Here is an 18,909-nt window from a genome sequence, read left to right on the forward strand (position 1 = left end):
GGAAGCCATTGCTAGTTCTTTGAGTTCTGAACTATGGAGGGCACAGCTCTTATGTGCTGTCCATCTTTCAACTCTCTCTCAACACAGGGCGGATATCTTTCTACATCCACAGCTTCCCAAGTCACCTGGTTTTGTGACTGTCCCAGGTGAACCCACTCCTTCAGTTTACCACCTGACTTCTTAAAGGAACCAAACTACCTCTTCTTGGAAATGTCTAACACCAATAACCCACCAGAAGAGACAGGCATTGAACGAGTGCATTCTTCACGGCCCTTTCGGAATTTCACAGACCTGCCTTTTCGTGTGCTTCCAGCTACAATGTCAGTGAGAAAGCGGGCTCCGTCAGTGTCACGGTGCAGAGGACCGGGAACCTGAACCAGTACGCCATCGTCCTGTGTCGCACGGAGCAGGGCACTGCCAGCTCCAGCTCCAGGGTGAGCTCCCAGCCCGGACAGCAGGACTACGTGGAGTATGCTGGCCAGGTAGGTGAAGCGGGGGCCTCCGATTCCTGAACCGCCAGTGGGGCTGCAGCCAGGGCCGGACCATGCTTGTCGCAACTGCAGTGCCTTTCCCACTTCTTACCCGCCCCATCCCTCTGCACCTCGCTCAAGTCGTCATTCGACATTGCCGTCCCGCAGTGCTTTCTTCTTCACAATCGTCCGATCTCCATGGAAGTTTAAACAGCTGGCCAGCTTCTCAGGCTTTACATTTTGCGTCATGACCAAGACAAGTCTCCAGGGCCCCTCGTTGTTCACTTGGCCATTGGCATCCTAATCCTTCCCGCCCCCCACCCTTTACCTGAAGCGAGAGAAAGAGTGCAGGGTTGGAATGGTAGGCTGGGTGAGAGATGATGAGAGCTGGAGCTTCTCGCGTAAAATGAAGGTGGAATTTGGCACTAGCACATACCCACTACTCTATGAAAGATAGATAACCAAGAAGGAGTTCCCTGGTGGCTCAGCAGGCTAGGGCTCCGATGTTATTTATCACTGCTGTGGCTCAGGTTGCTGCTGTGGTACAGGTTTGATCCCAGGCCTGGGAACTTCTGCATGCCACAGGTGTGGACAAAAAGAGCAAAAACCCTGCATAACCTACAAGGGAAAAGAATCTGAAAAAAAAAATTGATATGTGTACATGAATAACTGAATCGCTTTGCTGTACACCTGTAACTAACACAATAGTGTAAGCCAACTATACTTCAATTAAAAATAAAAATAAATGAAGTGAAGGTGGAGACAAGGGGAGGGTTCAGCTGATGAGGAAGAATTGATCGAATTCGGCCATGGGTTAAAGAACAGGGCAGAAGCGGGAGATGGATGGTGAGACTCCTCACCTGCAGAGGCACCAAAGAGGAGCAGGCGTGGCGAGGGGGTGAACTTGACTCTGCTTTGGACGTGGTGAGTGTTAGTTGCCTTAGAGATAATCAGTTGATAGCTCTTCGGGTTGGTAGGCGTGCAGAGAGGGCTTCTGGGATAGACACACACACACCACATGTCTCTAGTAAACCCCTTTATGGCAGGATGCCCTGAACGTGTCATCTTTTAAGTATTGCACAATGCCTGGCACTTGTTAGGTACTTATTAAAATTTACTGTTTTTTTCACAGTGGTTTCATTATCTTATGGCATCATAAATCTCTGTCAAGAGGAATGGGCTGACTCTGAAGCATTTCAGACTAAATTAAGGTCCCTTATGTCAAATTTATTTTTTTAAATTTTTATTGAAATGTAGTTTTTTTAGGTTTCATCGAAGTAGAGTTGGTTGACAATGTCGTGATCATTTCTGCTGGACCACAAAGTGCTTTGATTTTACATATATGCACATCCATTCTTTTTCAGATTCTTTTCCCATATAAAGTATCACAGAATATTGGGCAGAGTCCCCTGTGCTGTTATATAGCATGTTAATTTACAATGTTGTATTAGTTTCAGGTACGTAGCAAAGTGATTCAGATATATGGATACATAGATATTCTTTTTTAGATTCTTTTCCGTTATAGGTTATTACAAGATATTCATATAGTTCCTTGTGCTATGCAGTAGGTCCTTGTTGTTTCTCCGTTTTGTGTGTAGTAGGTGTATATTTTAATCCCAAATTCCTGATTTATGTCAAATTTAAATAAGGAATTAGAAGATATCATATAAGCTCAGGTGTCTTTTAGCAAAATAATCAGATAGAGCAGGTACTTGTGTCTTTCAGCGAAAGACACAGAGCAGCGTGCTCTAGACCTAGAGATCTACAAGCATTTCATTTAGTTGGGAGCATTTTAAAATGTGGAATGATGTGGAGCTTAATAAAACTTAATTTGATTAGTTGATTAGCTGTGGAATAGTAATGTAGTGAATTAAGCATTTTTCAGATTTGTGTGACCTAGAGGTTAAGAACTATTGTTTACACGTTTTACCTGCCTCAATTTACATGAAGTGCAGTCCAGATCCATTGCCTGCCCATTTTTTTAAAATTTTTTATTATAGTTGATTTACAATGTTCTGTCAGTTTATGCTATACAGCCAAGTAACCCAGTCATGCATTGTCCATTCCATTTTGGACTGATGCAATAGCCCAGGTTCCATTTGAAGCTATTATCCCATCCTTTGTTTTTTAAAAGCCAAAGTAAAGCCAAAATAAACACCTACAAGTTCACCACTTTTACCCGATAAATTATTCTATATTGTACCAGGCTAAATTAATTTACTTTATAGATCTAGCCCATCTTTTTTTTTTTTTTTTTTTTTGACCACACCTGCAGCATATGGAGGTTTCTGGGCCATGCCACAGTAGCGACTCAAGCCTCTGCCATGACAACACCAGATCCTTAACCCACTGTACCACAAGGGAACTCCAGATCTAGCCTGTCTTAATGGCAACAGATTTAGTCAAATAGAAAGTTAAAATTCAGTCTCACTTGTTCATAATGTAACTTTCTCTGAGGTCAAACTCTATTACTCAGTATACTGAGAGCCTATGTCAATTTTGATTATACAAGTACTATGGTGCTCATGTTGACAAATATCTTACACTTGTTCCATGCTTTAAAATATACTTCGTGCCTTCTTATACATTGTCTATTTTTGTCCTCCTAGTAAGCATGTGGAATAGGAGTATTATTACTGTTATTTATAGCTGATGAGGAATCTGATGTTTGTAAAGTTTCATAACCCAACCCAGCTTGGAAGTAACAGAACCAGGACTCGAGAACCTCACACTCCAAGTTCAAAGATCTTTCCAGTTAAACTTGCCACAAATAGGAGAGGAACTGAGTGATCAAATGACTCTTGCCATCCCAACTGAGTTAAGAAAACAGGATATGAGAGTTCTTGTGGTGGATCAGCAGGTTAAGAACCCAACGTAGTGTCCATGAGGATGCAGGTTCGATTCCCAGCCCCATACAGTGGGTCGAGGATCTGGCGTTGCCATGAACTATGGTGCGGGTCACAGATGCGGCTCGGATCTGGCATTGCTGTGGCTGTGGCATAAGCCAGCAGCTGCAGCTCCAATTCAACCCTTAGCCTGGGAACTTCCATATTCCACAAGGACAGCCCAAAAAACAAAACAAAAAACAAAAAACGAAAAAAAAAAAAAGAAAGAAAACAGTATATGAACAGTTACCTACGCGGTTTTCCAGTCACGCATGGGAGGAGATGTCTTTGGCCTCCATGTGCCTAGACGGTAAATCAGCCCCATGTACAGATGGGAACGGGAAGAGGTGACACAGCAGGACGTAGGGGCTCGAAGAAGCAGTGATTTCATTCAGTGCTCTGCCCACTGGACTCGAGGCCTCCTTTCCTGTGATGCTCTCGGGGAGCAGGGCAGGGGATCTGGGGCACGGCTTCCCTCCCCGACGTTCCCTTTTTGACAGGTGCAGTTTGATGAGCGCGAGGACACCAAGTCCTGCACCATTGTCATCAACGACGACGACGTGTTTGAGAACGTGGAGAGTTTCACCGTGGAGCTCAGCATGCCAGCCTACGCCCTGCTGGGGGAGGTCACCCAGGCGAAGGTCATTATCAGTGACCCTGAGGACGAGCCCACATTAGAGTTTGATAAGAAGACCTACCGGGTCAACGAGAGTGCTGGCTTTCTGTTTGCACCTATTGAAAGAAAAGGTCTGTTGGTGCCAAAGGTGACAAGGAGCTATACTGAGAGCTGACGTGTATTGTGTCCGTTTTTATGTGCCTTGTGCTCATGTACCACATTAACTCATGTGTGTAAGTCCTTCATGCATATTTATTCATTTAAATCCCCAGAAACCCTAATAATGACCCTACCCATGGTGAGTACTTTCAGAAGGCATCTCTTCTTAGTTTAAGTTGTTAGCTTATTCTTCCGTGGGACCAGAAGACTAGTTATATTTGACCTTGCAAATGACTCATGAACTCAGGTTTCTTAAGCTCTCACCCCATGCAAAAAATATTTAGTAGCCTTGGTCAAAGAGGGTAGTTACAGTTTGTAAGAGCTGGCTTCCTGTCTCCGTTCTTGGAAGACAGATCATGTGTTTAAAGATTTCCCTATATGTGTGTTACACATAGAGCTCGGATGAGACATAAACTGTGTGTGAGAAATAAAGGGCAATTCATGAGGAAATTCAAAACAAAGATCACCTGGATTTAGGACTGTGCAATATTGAAACTTTAAAACCGTGGAAATTAAATGCCCACTTGAAGCCACATATGACTGTACGTGTCGGGTATTTTGTTGCATCTGCTGAGTGGGTGGTGGTGTAACAAACACCGCAGTAGCACCAACCTTCAGAGATGCCACTCAGAGAACAAGCGGGCCCAATAGATTGCTCTGGGGCAGCCAGCCGAGCCCAGACAGGCTGTGGCCCAGGGAGGTGGCAGCACTAATAAGTAAAGTCTTTTGTACAGAGAGGCAGGTTTTATTTTGTTTTGTCTTCTGTTTGTAAAACACGCTTATGGAGTTCCCGTCGTGGCGCAGTGGTTAACGAATCCGACTAGGAACCATGAGGTTGTGGGTTTGGTCCCTGCCCTTGCTCAGTGGGTTAACGATCCGGCGTTGCCGTGAGCTGTGGTGTAGGTTGCAGACGCGGCTCGGATCCCACGTTGCTGTGGCTCTGGCGTAGGCCGGAGGCTACAGCTCTGATTCGACCCCTAGCCTGGGAACCTCCACATGCTGAGGGAGCGGCCCAAAGAAATAGCAAAAAAAAGACAAAAAAAAGACAAAAAAAAAAAAAAAAAAACCACGCTTGTTTCTTCCTGGAAATCAAAGTGCAGAAGTTTATTCAGAAAGGCAGCGAACTGTGCTCAGTGCACTACCTTCAGGACACAGTTACTTTGCTTAAAGCAACTTAAAGTTACTTAAAGTACCAAATAGTTCTCTCATCTCTCCACCCACTGTGGTCTTAGATGGTGGGCAGTGATTCTTATGAATGAACAGAGCACTGAATTCACAGACTAGGAAATCCATTTCCAGTTGTTTGGTGAAGTATCTGGGGAATATTAAATCTTCAAGTGGTCTATACCACAGGCTTAAGAAACTGCAAAGCAGGAAGATTTCATGTCAGGGTTTGAACAGAAGTAGTGATGGAATATGTCAGAGAGAACCAAGCCTATCAAATTATCAGAGATATTAAAATGTGAGAAGTGCTCCTTCAAATGCTTTGGTTTTCTTGCCACTTGTATTTCAGGGGATTCAAGCAGTATCGTATCTGTAATTTGCTACACAGTCCCTAAGTCAGCTATGGGAAGTAGCCTCTATGCCCTAGAATCGGGCTCTGATTTTAAATCTAGAGGGATGTCTGCTGAGAGTCTTGTGATATTCGGGCCTGGTGTCACCACGTCCACCTGTGATGTCATGCTCATTGATGACAGCGAGTACGAAGAGGAAGAAGAGTTTGAGATTGCCCTGGCAGATGCTTCTGACAATGCCCGCCTCGGAAGGGTGGCATCGGCCAAAGTCCTCATTACTGGTCCCAACGACGCCTCTACTGTGGCTCTGGGCAGCACGGCTTTTACTGTCAGCGAGGATGCAGGTAATGGCGAGCATCTCTGGGGTTCCATCACCCATCCCCTGACCGCTTTCTTGAGCAGTTTCCTCTTGGTTTTGAGAGGGTTCTTAAGACATCAAGAATGCCATCCCTCAGTGACACCGTTGTCAAGTCTGAGGCGTTTGATACCAGGCATCCAGACCAAGAATGGAAGGCAGTGACGCATAGGGAGTTCCACCCACTTTGTTTCTTTGGTAACTGATGGCAGGGAGGGACCTGGCTTAGGGTTCACCGGCTGACTCTATGGTCCAGAGGGAGGGCACAGTGCTAAGCATTCTGGCTTGTGAAGGAGGGGAATGGGGTCTGCTGAAGATGGAGATAAATTGGTGTACTACTCTCCACCAGAACGACTGCATTCCAAAGTTTCAGTGTCTTAACAAATGGAACTTTCTCATTCATATAACAGCCCAAGGCAGTCAGGCCTCTTCCCCCTTTTGGCTCCTCAGAGGATCTCAAAGTCTTCCGCACACTGCTGGCAGACATCCTGCCAGCAGAGGCAGCAGCCGTGCTGAGTATTTCCTGATCTGAGCCACCTGACCTTTCACCTTTCGAAGGTGATATTCTGAACTAATACTTTGGAGCACTTACTGGACGCAGCCACCATGCCATGAGCATTCATTCATTCTCACTTGTACAGAATAGCAGGTGGAGTCCAGAGAGGTTAAATAAATGAGCAGCGAATGTGGCAGAGCTGGATTAGAACCCAGACCTCTCTTGTACACGGTATGTCTGCCCACACACCGAATGCCAAGCCAACACTTCTTGTCAGCGCAGCTTATTGGCTAAAAAAATGTGATCGATGGGCTGGTCACGTAGCTTTTGTCTAACCTTCATTGTGAAAATAGCTGAAATTTTGCATATATATCATTAGGACCCTCCAAAGCATGATGTCACAGCGGCCAGAAGATGAACTTAATTTCTAAGATAAGCAGTAGGCACACATGGTTTAAGTAATGATGCACACGCACCACTCAGATAAAATAGGGGAATCACCCCGTTAGGACCATGTAATTAGGAATGTTCAACTCCAGGCCCCTTAGAGTCCTCTCGCTGGTTCTTCCTTCAGTGGCGATTTTCTAGCGCATCCCCGCTGGAGGCGCCAGCTCTGAGTTTCTTCTCCCTAAGTGGGCTCGAGATGTTGTTCGGCGGACCCTCCCCTCTTGAGTTCTTCCTTCCTCTGCTGGGAACAGGCTTTGGGAAGCCACGAAACCACTTGCGCCTGAGGGCTGTCTCTCCAGCACCACCTCCATGAGAGGCCCTCCCCCATAGCCACTCTTTCTTGTCATTGAGCTATAGTTGATTTACAATGTTATGTTAATTTCTGCTGTACAGCCAAGTGATCCAGACACACACACACACACACACACACACACATATATATATATACACAGATTCTTTTTCATATTCTTTTCCATTATGGTTTATCTCAGGATATTGAATATAATTCCCTGTGCTTTTAGGACCTTGTTGTTTTTCCATCTTATATATACTAGTTTGCATCTGCTAACCCTAAACTCCCCGTCTGTCCTCCCCCCCCTACCCCCGCCCTTGGCAACCACAAGTCTGTTCTTTGTGTTTGTGAGTCTGTTTCTGTTCTACAGATAGGTTCGTTTGTGTCATATTTTAGATTCTACCTACAAGTGACATATGGTACAGGTCCACTCTTGCTCTTAATGTCAGTACTAAGAGTGGTGGTGACACTTCTCAGCCTTCCTCAGAGGGCAGACAGAAGCATCGCCGAAGTTGGGCTAGGCAAGCTGGCAGGATAAATAAAGCTGCTGCTGCTGCCGTGAGGGAGGACGCTGTTCTGAAAACCTCGCTCATTTTCTGGTTCAAGGTTGACCATTGAATGTATGAATCTCAATTCAGGCACAGTGAAGATTCCAGTCATCCGTCATGGGACTGACCTTTCCACCTTCACGTCTGTCTGGTGTGCAACGAGGCCCTCGGACCCAGCTTCCGCCACTCCGGGAGTTGACTACGTTCCCAGCTCTAGGAAGGTGGAGTTCGGGCCAGGTGTCACTGAGCAGGTGCGCATTTAGACGTCAAAGGCCGGGTGGGTCGGTTAATGTGTCTCTGGTCTGCTCTCCAGACTCTGGAGGACTCCACACTCCCCTTTCCAAATCACTATCTTCCTTTTCTTCAAAAACAAATAAGGGAGTTCCTGTTGTGGCTCAGTGGGTTATCAACCCAGCTAGTATCTATGAGGACATGGGTTTGATCCCTGGCCCCACTCAGTGGGTGAAGGATCCAGCCTTGCTTCGAGCTGCAGTATAAGTTACAGATGCGGCTTGGATCTGGCGTTGCTATGGCCATGGTGTGGGCTGGCAGCTGCAACTCTGATTTGATCCCTAGTCTGGGAACTTCCATATGCCGTGGGTGTGGCCCTAAAAAGCAAAAAAGGCGAAAAACAAACCAAAAAACCCCCAAAAGAACAAACTTAATTCTTCTACAAACTGCAAATGACATTTTCATCATCTAATATCCAGCACCACAGAGTTAGGAGAGAAACTGTGCTTGACTGATGTAAATATCTAGAAACAAAACACCTAGGGTTTGTGATGAAGAGATTATCATTCTATGGATTTAAAAAACTTGCTTTAAGACCACCAAAAAAAGGCAAGTTATCGCCTTTGTGTTCATCTCTCAAAGGCAAATGAATGTTAGGTGATGAGCATTAGGTAAGATTTGCTTTGACTTTTTCTCTCTTTTTTAATTTAAAAAAAATGTATGAAGGTATAATTGACATATAACGTTGTATTAGATTCAGGTATACAATCTCCTGCTTCAGTATGTGTATGTGTTGTGATATAAACCCCACAATACGTCTAGTTGACATCCTGATTTTTCTTCTAGTATTGCACCTTGACAATCTTGGATGATACTCAATATCCAGTCATTGAAGGGCTGGAGACGTTTGTGGTTTTCCTCAGCTCAGCACAAGGAGCCGAACTCACCAAACCCTTCCAGGCTGTCATTGCAATTAATGACACATTCCAGGACGGTAAGCCACTGGGAATGCCAGCGGGTGGCTCAGACCCACTTTCTGTTTTTTCCTTAATGTCCACGTCTGTGACACTGAAATGCATTCCCATTTTCATTAAGGACAGGCATGCACACCCTTTTACAGAGAAGTATGGGACAGAAATAATCGGTCATGTTTCTGGCACTCAGCCAGGCACAAAAAAAGATGCACAGGCATACTCTGGAGATACTGTGGGTTCAGTTCCAGGCCACCACATTAAAATGAATAATGCAATAAACCAAGTGAGACAAATTTTTGTGTTTCCCAGTGTATAGAAAAGTTTACACTATTTCGTAGTCTGTGAAGTGTACAATAGCATTATGTCTTTAAAATGTACATCCTTTAATTTTAAAATATTTATTGCTAAAAAATGCCAATTAGTGTCTAAGCCTTCAGCAAATTGTAGTCCTTTTACGGTAGTCACATCAAAGATCACCGATCACAGATCACCATGACAAATATAATTACAGTGAAAAAGTTTGAAATATTGAGAGCACTAGCAACATGTAATGCAGAGATACCAAGTGAGCAAATGCTGTTGGAAAAATGGCGCCGAGACTCGTTCAACACAGAGTTGCCACAAACCTTCAATTTGTGAAAAAAAAACAAAAAAACATAGCATCTGCAAAGTGCAGCCAAGTGAGGTGTGATGAAATGAGGCGTGCTTGTCGTAAGCCTTGGCTGGGCTGTGTCCTCAAGAAGCTCAAGGTCTCGTTGAAGGATCAGACCCCCAAACAGAAAAAAATAGAATATATTATGAGAGCTCCCGTCATGGCACAGTGGAAATGAATCTGACTAGGAGCCATGAGGCGTCGGGTTCGATCCCTGGCCTTGCTCAGTGGTTGAGGATCCAGTGTTGCCGTGAGCTGTGGTGTAGGTCGCAGACAGGGCTTGCATCTGGTTTTGATGTGGCCGTGGTGTAGGTTGGCAGCTGTAGCTCTGATTAGACTCCTAGCCTGGGAACCTCCATATGCTATGGGTGTGGCCCTAAAAAGCAAAAAAAAAAAAAAAAAAAGAATATATTATGCTAAATGATCAAATAGTGCCATGAATCCAGGAGTGCAGGGCAGAGGGGACTGAAAAGTAACTACATGTGGAGGAATCGTATATTTCACAAAGGAAGTGATACAGAAACACAGTCTTCAGGTGTGGTAGGAATTTAATGAATAATAAAAGAAAGTTTTGTTAAAGGGAGAGAGCAGTACATGTAAGGTATAACATTTTGCAAGATGCAAATCTGAAGAACATTGAGGTGCTTGCTTTTGCTTTGAGCCCAGCAGGAGGTGAATGGAAGGAAATAGAGTGGAAAGTCAGCTTGGAGTCAAGTTCTAAGTGGTCTTATGTTCCAGCGTCAGGAACTTGGCGGTGAAGGGTCACAGCAGATTCTGCAAAACAGAGGAGTGGTGTGATTTTCGTTTGAGGAAACTAACACTGGCCATCCTGGGGGTAACGTGCAGGAGTGAATAGACACAGACAGGTACTTGAACAAAAATGAGTCGTCATTGAAGCGCTGACCTAAGTAACATGAGGATGAAGTAACATAGATGATCCCAGAGGAAGGAATCTGCAAACCTATGCCGGTAACCCATTTACTTCTGTTGGTTGCCTTCCCCTCAGTAATTGCTGGCTTTGGTTGATTCCCTTCAGTGTGCACATTCTAGGGTAGAAGGCTCTCTAATTACATTATTGCTAATCCTCTCCAACGTGTGTAACTGAGGTCAAATAATTGAAGATCAAAAGAAGAGATGAGGGAGCCAGAGTTAAAACCCAGGTCTGTTCTATGTGAGTCCAGCCTTCTTGTTTTATTTATTATTGTTGTTGTTGTTATTATTATTATTTTTTTTAGGGACACGCCCATCAGATATGGAGGTTCCCATGCTAGGGGTTGAATCGGAGCTGTAGCCACCGGCCTACGCCAGAGCCACAGCAACGCGGGATCCGAGCCACGTCTGCAACCTACACCACAGCTCACAGCAACGCCGGGTTGTTAACCCACTGAGCAAGGGCAGGGACCGAACCCGCAACCTCATGGTTCCTAGTCGGATTCGTTAACCACTGCACCACAACGGGAACTCCAGCTTCCTTTATCTTTCTCCACTAGGCTGATTTCAGGCTCTTCAATCATCTAAGTAGCTCGTGATCTCAGAACATTTTCTGTTTTTTCCTTTCTCTTCGGCTCTGATACCTGGAATTAGACTTTTGTATGGGCATGAATGATGAGCAAAACAAAAAGGCCTTGTAACAGCCTGTATGAACTGTGTCCCACCTACTCATGAACTCCAAGAACCAAAGGCAAGACTTTTCCTAGATCGCAGACTTAACTGTCACCCATAGAGAGGCCACAGCATTCCAGGCAGTCGGTGTTTGCACTCACTTTGTCAGTTACTGAGATTAGCAGGTGACAGCATTGGGTGACACTTTCCATGCTTGAAACTGGCTCTCAGCCCTGGGAGTTCCAAAAGAATAGAGAGCAGGGTCCCACCATCTATTTCAGGACACACGACTTATACAGATAAGGAGATAACTACCAGTCAGTGTCCCCAAAGAGGTGTTGACAGTAGTGCATGATACCCACTGGGAGCCTGGAAGCCTTTGGGGAGTGGTTTCCATTTCTCATTCATGTGCCCCATCCATGTCAAAAAAGAAGGGGTTCACAGTCGGGTATGACTGACCCCCAGGGCCAGTGCGCCCCTGCTCCCTGTAGAGATCGCAGTGCCCAATAGGGTTGTGGAAGGGATGGCAGGATATGACGTGTACGGAAGCCCTTAACACAATGCCCGACCCCGGCTGGACCCTTTCTGTGTTAGCCATGACCCTCCTACCTGTGTCTCTCCCTGGAGCCACCCATTGCCCTTCCATTGTCTCTGCCTGAATCGCCCACTGGACCGGGGCTCCTTAAAAGCAGGGACTCTTCCCAGAAGACAGTCATGAGAAGCGTTCACCCTCTTCTCTTTCTTTTCTTTCCCTTTTCCTCTTTTTTTTTTTTTTCCAGTGGATAGGCATGGGAGTAAGGGTTAATATCAGTCACATAGAGAGAAAGGAGTCTTTTACATCGCAAGAGGAATCTGGGGTTGATTAATGCATGACAAAACCCAAACATTTCCACTTTAGCTTTTAACTTCTCCACTTGATGCCTGTCGGACAGCAAGAAAAATCAATCCAAAGCATTAGATAATCTGCCATGAGCAGAGGCGCTTTCTTGCTGGTGTTGCTTTTTACCTGGCAACAAGCTTCCTTCTTGTCCTCCCGCACAAGGTCACGTTGTTCCCACCCACATTTTAACAGCACAGACGGTTATCCTGGATGGAAAGAACCCCAAACGGGGAACACGCAGGGCCTGATGCCAAAGTCATTCATCTTCTTTTAGGTGTGGCGTTCTTTTAAGAGGTGTCTTCTGAGTGTTTTCTTTAGTCATAAGTGGGAAATGTTGGGCGTAGCTCAGATAATGGATATGTTTTATGTTTGCTAGTGCCAACAGTCCTGAGTAGTGGGCAGATTGGAGGCAAAGAGAGCTTTCTGCATATTGGCCTGCTGAGAGCTTGGTGCTCAGCCCTTCTTCCTTCCTTTCAGGTTGGCTAGGGCACATCCAGGACAAGCCAGGAGATAGGTGGCTATAGCTTAGGGTCAGCTGCCTGCAGCTCCAAGGGCTAATTTGATATATGAATGAATAATTCCCTCTCTATATATTGTCCATTAAGAAAATAATAACTGGGAGTTCCCACTGTGGTTCAGTGGAAACAAACTCGGCTAGTATCCATGAGGATGCGGGTTTGATTCCTAGCCTGCTCAGTGTGTTAAGGATCTGGCATTGCCATGAGCTGTGGTGTAGGTCGCAGACACAGCTCGGATCTGGCGTTGCTGTGGCTGTGGTGTAGGCTGCTGGCTGCAGCTCAGATTCAACCCCTATCCTGGGAACTTCCATATGCCGCATGTGCAGCCCTAAAAGCAAAATAATAATAATAATAATAACTGGCAGTCAACAAAATATTGATCTTTTAAGAGGACATGTGTTAATTACCAAAGACATTGTAGGAAGTAAGGAGGAAAAACTGATCCCTTGTATTGAGAAGCTTGGAGATAGGATGCAATACACACCATAATCTAATAATTCCTACCAAAGTCTGAGTGCCTGTGTGTACCAGATACTGTACTGAGCACCATGCATACACAATCTCGTTAAATTCAATTCTCTCAATCATTCTAGTTTGGTATTAACATTTCCAATGTACATATTAGAAAACCCCAAGGCTCAGAAACTCTAAATCACTTGCTTTATATCATACTCCTAATAAGTAGCAGGGCTGGGAGGGAAACTGATTTTACTCCAAAGCCCTTTCTTTTAACCACCATGGCCGTGGTCCCTCCCTAAAGTCAAATGAGGCCATGTGAGTCGCTGAAGAGGTAACCCTACAGCAGTGGCCACAGACTGGGGCCCACTGGCCAGATTCAGCATGTGGGTGTGTTTTGTTTGGCTTCAGTAGGTGTGGCCCATATGGAACTTTTACTATTTTACTATTTTAATTGCTTGTTATTTTTAAGTTTAGAAGATATAAAAATGCAGGTCTCTGGCTCAGTTGAACACCCGATCTGCCAACAAAAGTATGAAGCTGAGAGACATCACCCTTTAAACATGACCTGCTCTTTCCTCTTTACCAGAGTCCCCCCTCTTCCCTATTGCCTTCCTGGCTTAGGACCAATGTGAGCGACCATGTCTCATCAGGCTTGCACTGCTGTTTTCCTTTTTGTAGCCTTAGAAGGAGCATGAACTTTTCTGGGTACTCAAGTCTCTATCCAGGTTTTTCTTATACCTGGCTCGTTTCTCTACTTGCATCTCCTGTCCACATTTGAGATGGCGACTGTACCCCGAAGCCAAGCAAAAGCAGGTGCAAACTTGATTCATTCTATTTTGTTAGAACTACACTCACAGTACACTTCTACACAAGAAGTTTCCTTGTCCTGAGAGCAGCAGCCAGGCCTTGAAATCTGCCTACCACCTGTGATTTCTCAGCCTCTGATGGCCCTTAGTGGAGCCTTCCTGCCAAGTGGCTGCCGAGAGTCCATGAGGGCTACGGCCACCTCCCTCAGCCTCCCCGCTAACAGTGCCTCGGTCTTTCCTTCTGCTCACCCAGTGCCCAGCATGCAGTTTGCCAAGGAGTTGCTCCTGGTGAAGGAGAAGGAGGGCGTCCTGCATGTGCCCATCGTTCGGAGTGGAGACCTGAGCTACGAGTCGTCAGTGAGGTGCTATACGCAGGGCCATTCCGCTCAGGTCCTGGAGGACTTTGAGGAGAGAAGAAATGCAGACTCTTCACGGATCACATTTCTCAAAGGGGAGAAAGTAAGTGGATTCATGGTGGCTGAAAGATAAGATTCTCTCCTTCTGTGGTGCCTTTATTTGTCCGTAGTGAAGTCATTTAGACAAAGTCTGAACATCCTAGGAATTTTATGATTAGTTGTTCATGCTTTTAACAATTTTGTCTCTTCCATGTGGCTGTCTGCTTTGTCTCCCACTTACAAGCCAATACCTGCATCATTGGTTGAGCTGGGATATTTAGATGAGGCAGAGCGTTTTGGACATTTAGCAGAAGCAAATGCCTGGGGACTTCTCATATTTGAAATTACATGGGAGATGAACACACTCCACTCACTGGTGTTCCCTAGAGAGGGAAGAGACACTTCTCTAATACCTGGGCTCTTGTTCCAGGGCAACATACATCCGTGTATAGGACCCATAGTACAGAACGAAACAGGCAGATGTTGAGCAGATTCAAGTCATCAGAGTATTCTCTTGGCAATCTGATGAAAAAATAACACAGGTGAACACAAGATCTCCTGAGAAACTCCAGTCACTAAGTATGGCTGCATCAAAATCAAAGCCTGCAACCTCGGTGTGTGTCCAAAGCAGATATTGAATGGGAATCATATGTCCCCATTAATGGATCTGATTGTCAGATGGTCGAGTTGGTTGTACCCCTTGGTTCAAGGCACACAGTCCCCACTGGTTAGGTCAAGGCCCTTCTCTTCTTTGGTTGATTTATTCATTTTATTTTCACCCTATTCTGCAGCTCATTCCCCTCCCCATCTTGGAGCTCATCAAGTGATTGTGTTTCATGTGCATCTCCTGTTTTGTGTTTGTCTTTTAAAATGCGTATTGTTTGATGTATATGAGCTTTAATTCATAAAACTGTTATTGTGTTATATCTTTTTCAAACGTTTACCGTGCTTACTCAGCAATACGTTTTAATATCTGTGCATGCCATTTATATGTACTTCTAATCTCTCACTTCAGACTGTTGCATAGTATTTTGTGATGTGCATACACTATCTTTTACCCACTCACTCTCAGCAGTAGACAGTAAGGCCCCTCAGGGGTGGTGCCCAGGCACCTTCCATCAGTGCTCTGGTGCAAATCCCATGCATGTCCATTGGCATGCCTGTCTGGGAGTTTCCTTGGATACATGCTCAGCAGCAACATTTTTGGACCAGGGCATGAATGTGCTTAATTTGAAAAAATAACGTCAGAATACTTCCTAGGATGTCACTAGCAGGACATGAGGGTTGTTGTTAAAACCCTACAAACTCTTCAACACTTAGCATTATTCATCTTTCAGTTTTTACTAATCTGCTATGTACAAAGTTACATCTCAGTTTAATTTGCATTTCTCTCATGAATACTGTTTTATATGCTTATTAGTTCATTGAGTTTCTGCTTATAGAAATGTGTTGCTTTCATCCTTTGTTCCTTATTTTATTGAATTGCTATCTTTTTCTTACTGGTTTGCAATACTTTCTTATGTATTCTAAATAATAGTCCTTAATATTAATAATCCTAACTATTAATATTAATCCTTGCCAGTTTTAGGCATTTTAGGTCCTAGAAACAAAGTTTCTTTTTCTGTCACTTATCTATTACCTTTGATCTTGGTGTTTTTAGGTGAATGGAAATCTTCGATTTTGATATATTCAAATGTATGAAAAATTTTTGCCTTATCATTAGTTCTTTTAAAGTTTAGCTTAAGAAAACTTTACCCATCCCAGGTCACCCCCAATTCTTCCTGCATTTATCTCTACCACCAAAAAAGGAATAGCTTCTTTCTTTGTGGCTCTCAGCCTTTGATACATTCATGACTCATAAAAGCTCTGTCTCAGTTATGTATTTTACGGGAATTTTACTGGTGGCAAGTTGAAACACATGTTAAAAAATACACATAAGTACTGTGAATGTCATCTTCAGCTTTGAGTCTGCATGTCTGTATTTGTTTTTAAGTTCAAAAGAAGATTCTCTGCCTATCCAAGAGACAGTTTGTAAGTTAATAAAATTATAAAGAAAACACAGCTTAATACTCTCTCTGGTACCCACATGGCAATCTATCCTTCATAAGCACATTTTGGAATCTTCATCTTCTTGTCTTGCTAAGCAACATGTCTTTGGAACTTGTCATTCACTAGAATGTCTTTTTTAAAAAGATATATTGAAGAGTCATTACTAAATTCATGCTTTCCATAAATAAATTCTTATTGTAAGAAAGATGTAGTAGTGATTGGGGCGGGAGGGGGCATGCTTCAGGAACTTAAAAGCCAGGTTAGCAAACCACATGTAAATGTCCCCAGAGACATCTTCCCTCTGTTTAGTAGGATTTAGAAAGTATGACAGGGAACCTTGTTATCCATATATCCTTTGCAGTATGGTAGTACAGTGAATTTTAAATGTTTCAACTAAAAATAATCACACTTCAAACCACATGACTCTACTATCAAGGCTGCTCTGTTATCTAAGAGTTCTGACCTTATTTTGTGTTTTCTTAAGAAGACAGTCCTCAGTAGAGAATATTCAGTTTGGGAAGCACTTGACTTCTTTCCGTCAAACTGGGATTTAGACTGAATTCTCAGACATTCAGTTCCCAGCTGTTTTCAGATGAGACACCATATGGCAGCCCGTTTGGGAGTTCTGCAGCTTTTCAAGGTGTCTTTAGCCTCGCAGGAAGCCTTTCCAAGTGCTTTCTAGGACTATTCAATTTTCACAAAGAAAAAGGGACATTATTCAGCTCTCCAGGAAGTAAAATCCATATGTTAAACTCCATCAGAAATCTACCTATCATAACATGTACAAATGTGGAGGTGAGCCCAGGCAAAATGTTCTGCAGGTGCTTTTTAGTGATTTGTTTTGTTGCATTGGTCATTCATAACTTGTGACCAATAACTCAACATGGCTTGGAATATTTTATACACAGATGAGTGGGTCCACTCAGGCATGAACTGTTAGACTTAAACATTCTGTTTTCTAAATGAAATGGTTTGGATCCTTTGGAATTTATGTTGACTCTTTGAGGCTGCAAAGAAGAAAAACTCATTTCCTATGGAAAGCCAAGCTAATGATTGCTGTCTTCCTGCAAAGATTCATTTGTCTTGTGCCCTTGACTCTAGATGAAGAACTGTACTGTCTATATCCATGATGACTCCATGTTTGAGCCTGAAGAACAGTTCAGGGTCTACCTCAGCCACCCTCTTGGGAACCACTGGAGTGGAGCCAGAGTCGGAAAGAACAACGTGGCCACTGTCACCATATCCAACGATGAAGATGGTAACAGGAGAGATTGCCTTTAGTTGTTCTGAGGTCAATGGGGCATGAACTGATGTTTTACCAATACTATAATTATAGGTGAAAGCACTTGAAAGTGTCTACCCATAACAGTCTTGGAATATTTATATAAAACATTGCAGCAAATGATCCCCCTCTACAGAGCTCCAATTTTTTTTTCTGTCTTTTTAGGGCCTCACCCGTGGCATATGGAGGTTCCCAGACTAAGGGTCTAATAGGAGCTGTAGCCGCCGGCCTACACCAGAGCCACAGCAACGCAGGATCTGAGCTGCATCTAGGACCTACACCACAGCTCATGGCAACGCCAGATCCTTAACCCACTGAGCAAAGCCAGGGATCGAACCCGCAACCTCATGGCTCCTAGTCGCACTCGTTAACCACTGAGCCACGACGGGAACTCCAGAGCTCCAATATTTTTAATTATATTGTTCCCTACACATCGCCAGGAGATAAGGAATGAGTATGGTTAAAAGTTAGGACAGAGACACTGAGGCAGATAGAGAATAAAAACTGTTTAAGTCACTGCAATTCAGGAGCAAGATTGGAAATACAATCAGAATCAGTTGAATCCAATGAACTGATTTAAAACACTGCCACCTTCCTGGAAAGGTCTAATTTCTCAGTTCTCTCTAATTGATTTGGCCTCCTAACCTAAGAAAGCTTAAATTCTTTAGTCAGATATTAGCAAGGAGTGGCCCAGGTGCCAGAGAAAACAAAATTTGTTTCAAATAAGGACATCATTGTTTTACTCAAATAGGTGTTTTAATGAATGGAGAATAATACTACAAATAGTAATAGCTATTTTCATTGAATAGTTCCTATATTATCCCAAGAACCATTCTAAGCATATTATATTATTTCATTTCATTTCATCCTGACAGTAGCCCCTGAGGTAAGTGTTATTATCCCTGTGTTATAGGTAAAGACATTGAACCTCAGCAAATTATATAATTTACGCTTTTAGTTACACAGCTGCATGAAGAACTTTATTTTATTAGTTCTGGAATCTACATGAGTCAGTGGGACTCTTAGGGTTTGTAATATAAAAACAGGGGCTAATTTGGGCATTGGAAAAACATCCAAAAAGCCAGCATCGAATTTAAACTAGCTTCTACCCAAAGAGACTCAGGTTCAGACCCTGAAGTCAAGCTCTCCTATTCACACAGAAAACCCAACGATTAAGCCTCAGAGAGGCAACAACTTCACGCTGTGTACAGTGACACCTCAGCATCAAAAAGCAGACATACGAAAACCTTTGTCGTCTCCAATGAGGCTTATCTTCTAC

At 43.9% G+C, this 18,909-nt stretch overlaps 1 protein-coding gene across 3 annotated transcripts in view; it reads left to right on the forward strand.

The window, feature by feature from the left end:
• Positions 1-18,909, forward strand: part of FRAS1 (Fraser extracellular matrix complex subunit 1) — a 457,087-nt gene that overhangs the window by 401,942 nt on the left and 36,236 nt on the right. For 2 of the 3 annotated variants that reach the window (XM_021100604.1, XM_013978814.2), the window contains 7 exons: positions 314-482; positions 3,856-4,102; positions 5,644-5,988; positions 7,873-8,033; positions 8,860-9,007; positions 14,158-14,363; positions 17,450-17,606. In XM_021100604.1, coding sequence (XP_020956263.1) covers positions 314-482; positions 3,856-4,102; positions 5,644-5,988; positions 7,873-8,033; positions 8,860-9,007; positions 14,158-14,363; positions 17,450-17,606 — 1,433 coding nt within the window. The remainder of the gene's footprint in view (positions 1-313; positions 483-3,855; positions 4,103-5,643; positions 5,989-7,872; positions 8,034-8,859; positions 9,008-14,157; positions 14,364-17,449; positions 17,607-18,909) is intronic. The other variant, XM_021100605.1, reaches the window with a different exon arrangement.

Source organism: Sus scrofa, chromosome 8 (assembly GCF_000003025.6).
Source record: "Sus scrofa isolate TJ Tabasco breed Duroc chromosome 8, Sscrofa11.1, whole genome shotgun sequence".
NCBI lineage: Eukaryota > Metazoa > Chordata > Mammalia > Artiodactyla > Suidae > Sus > Sus scrofa.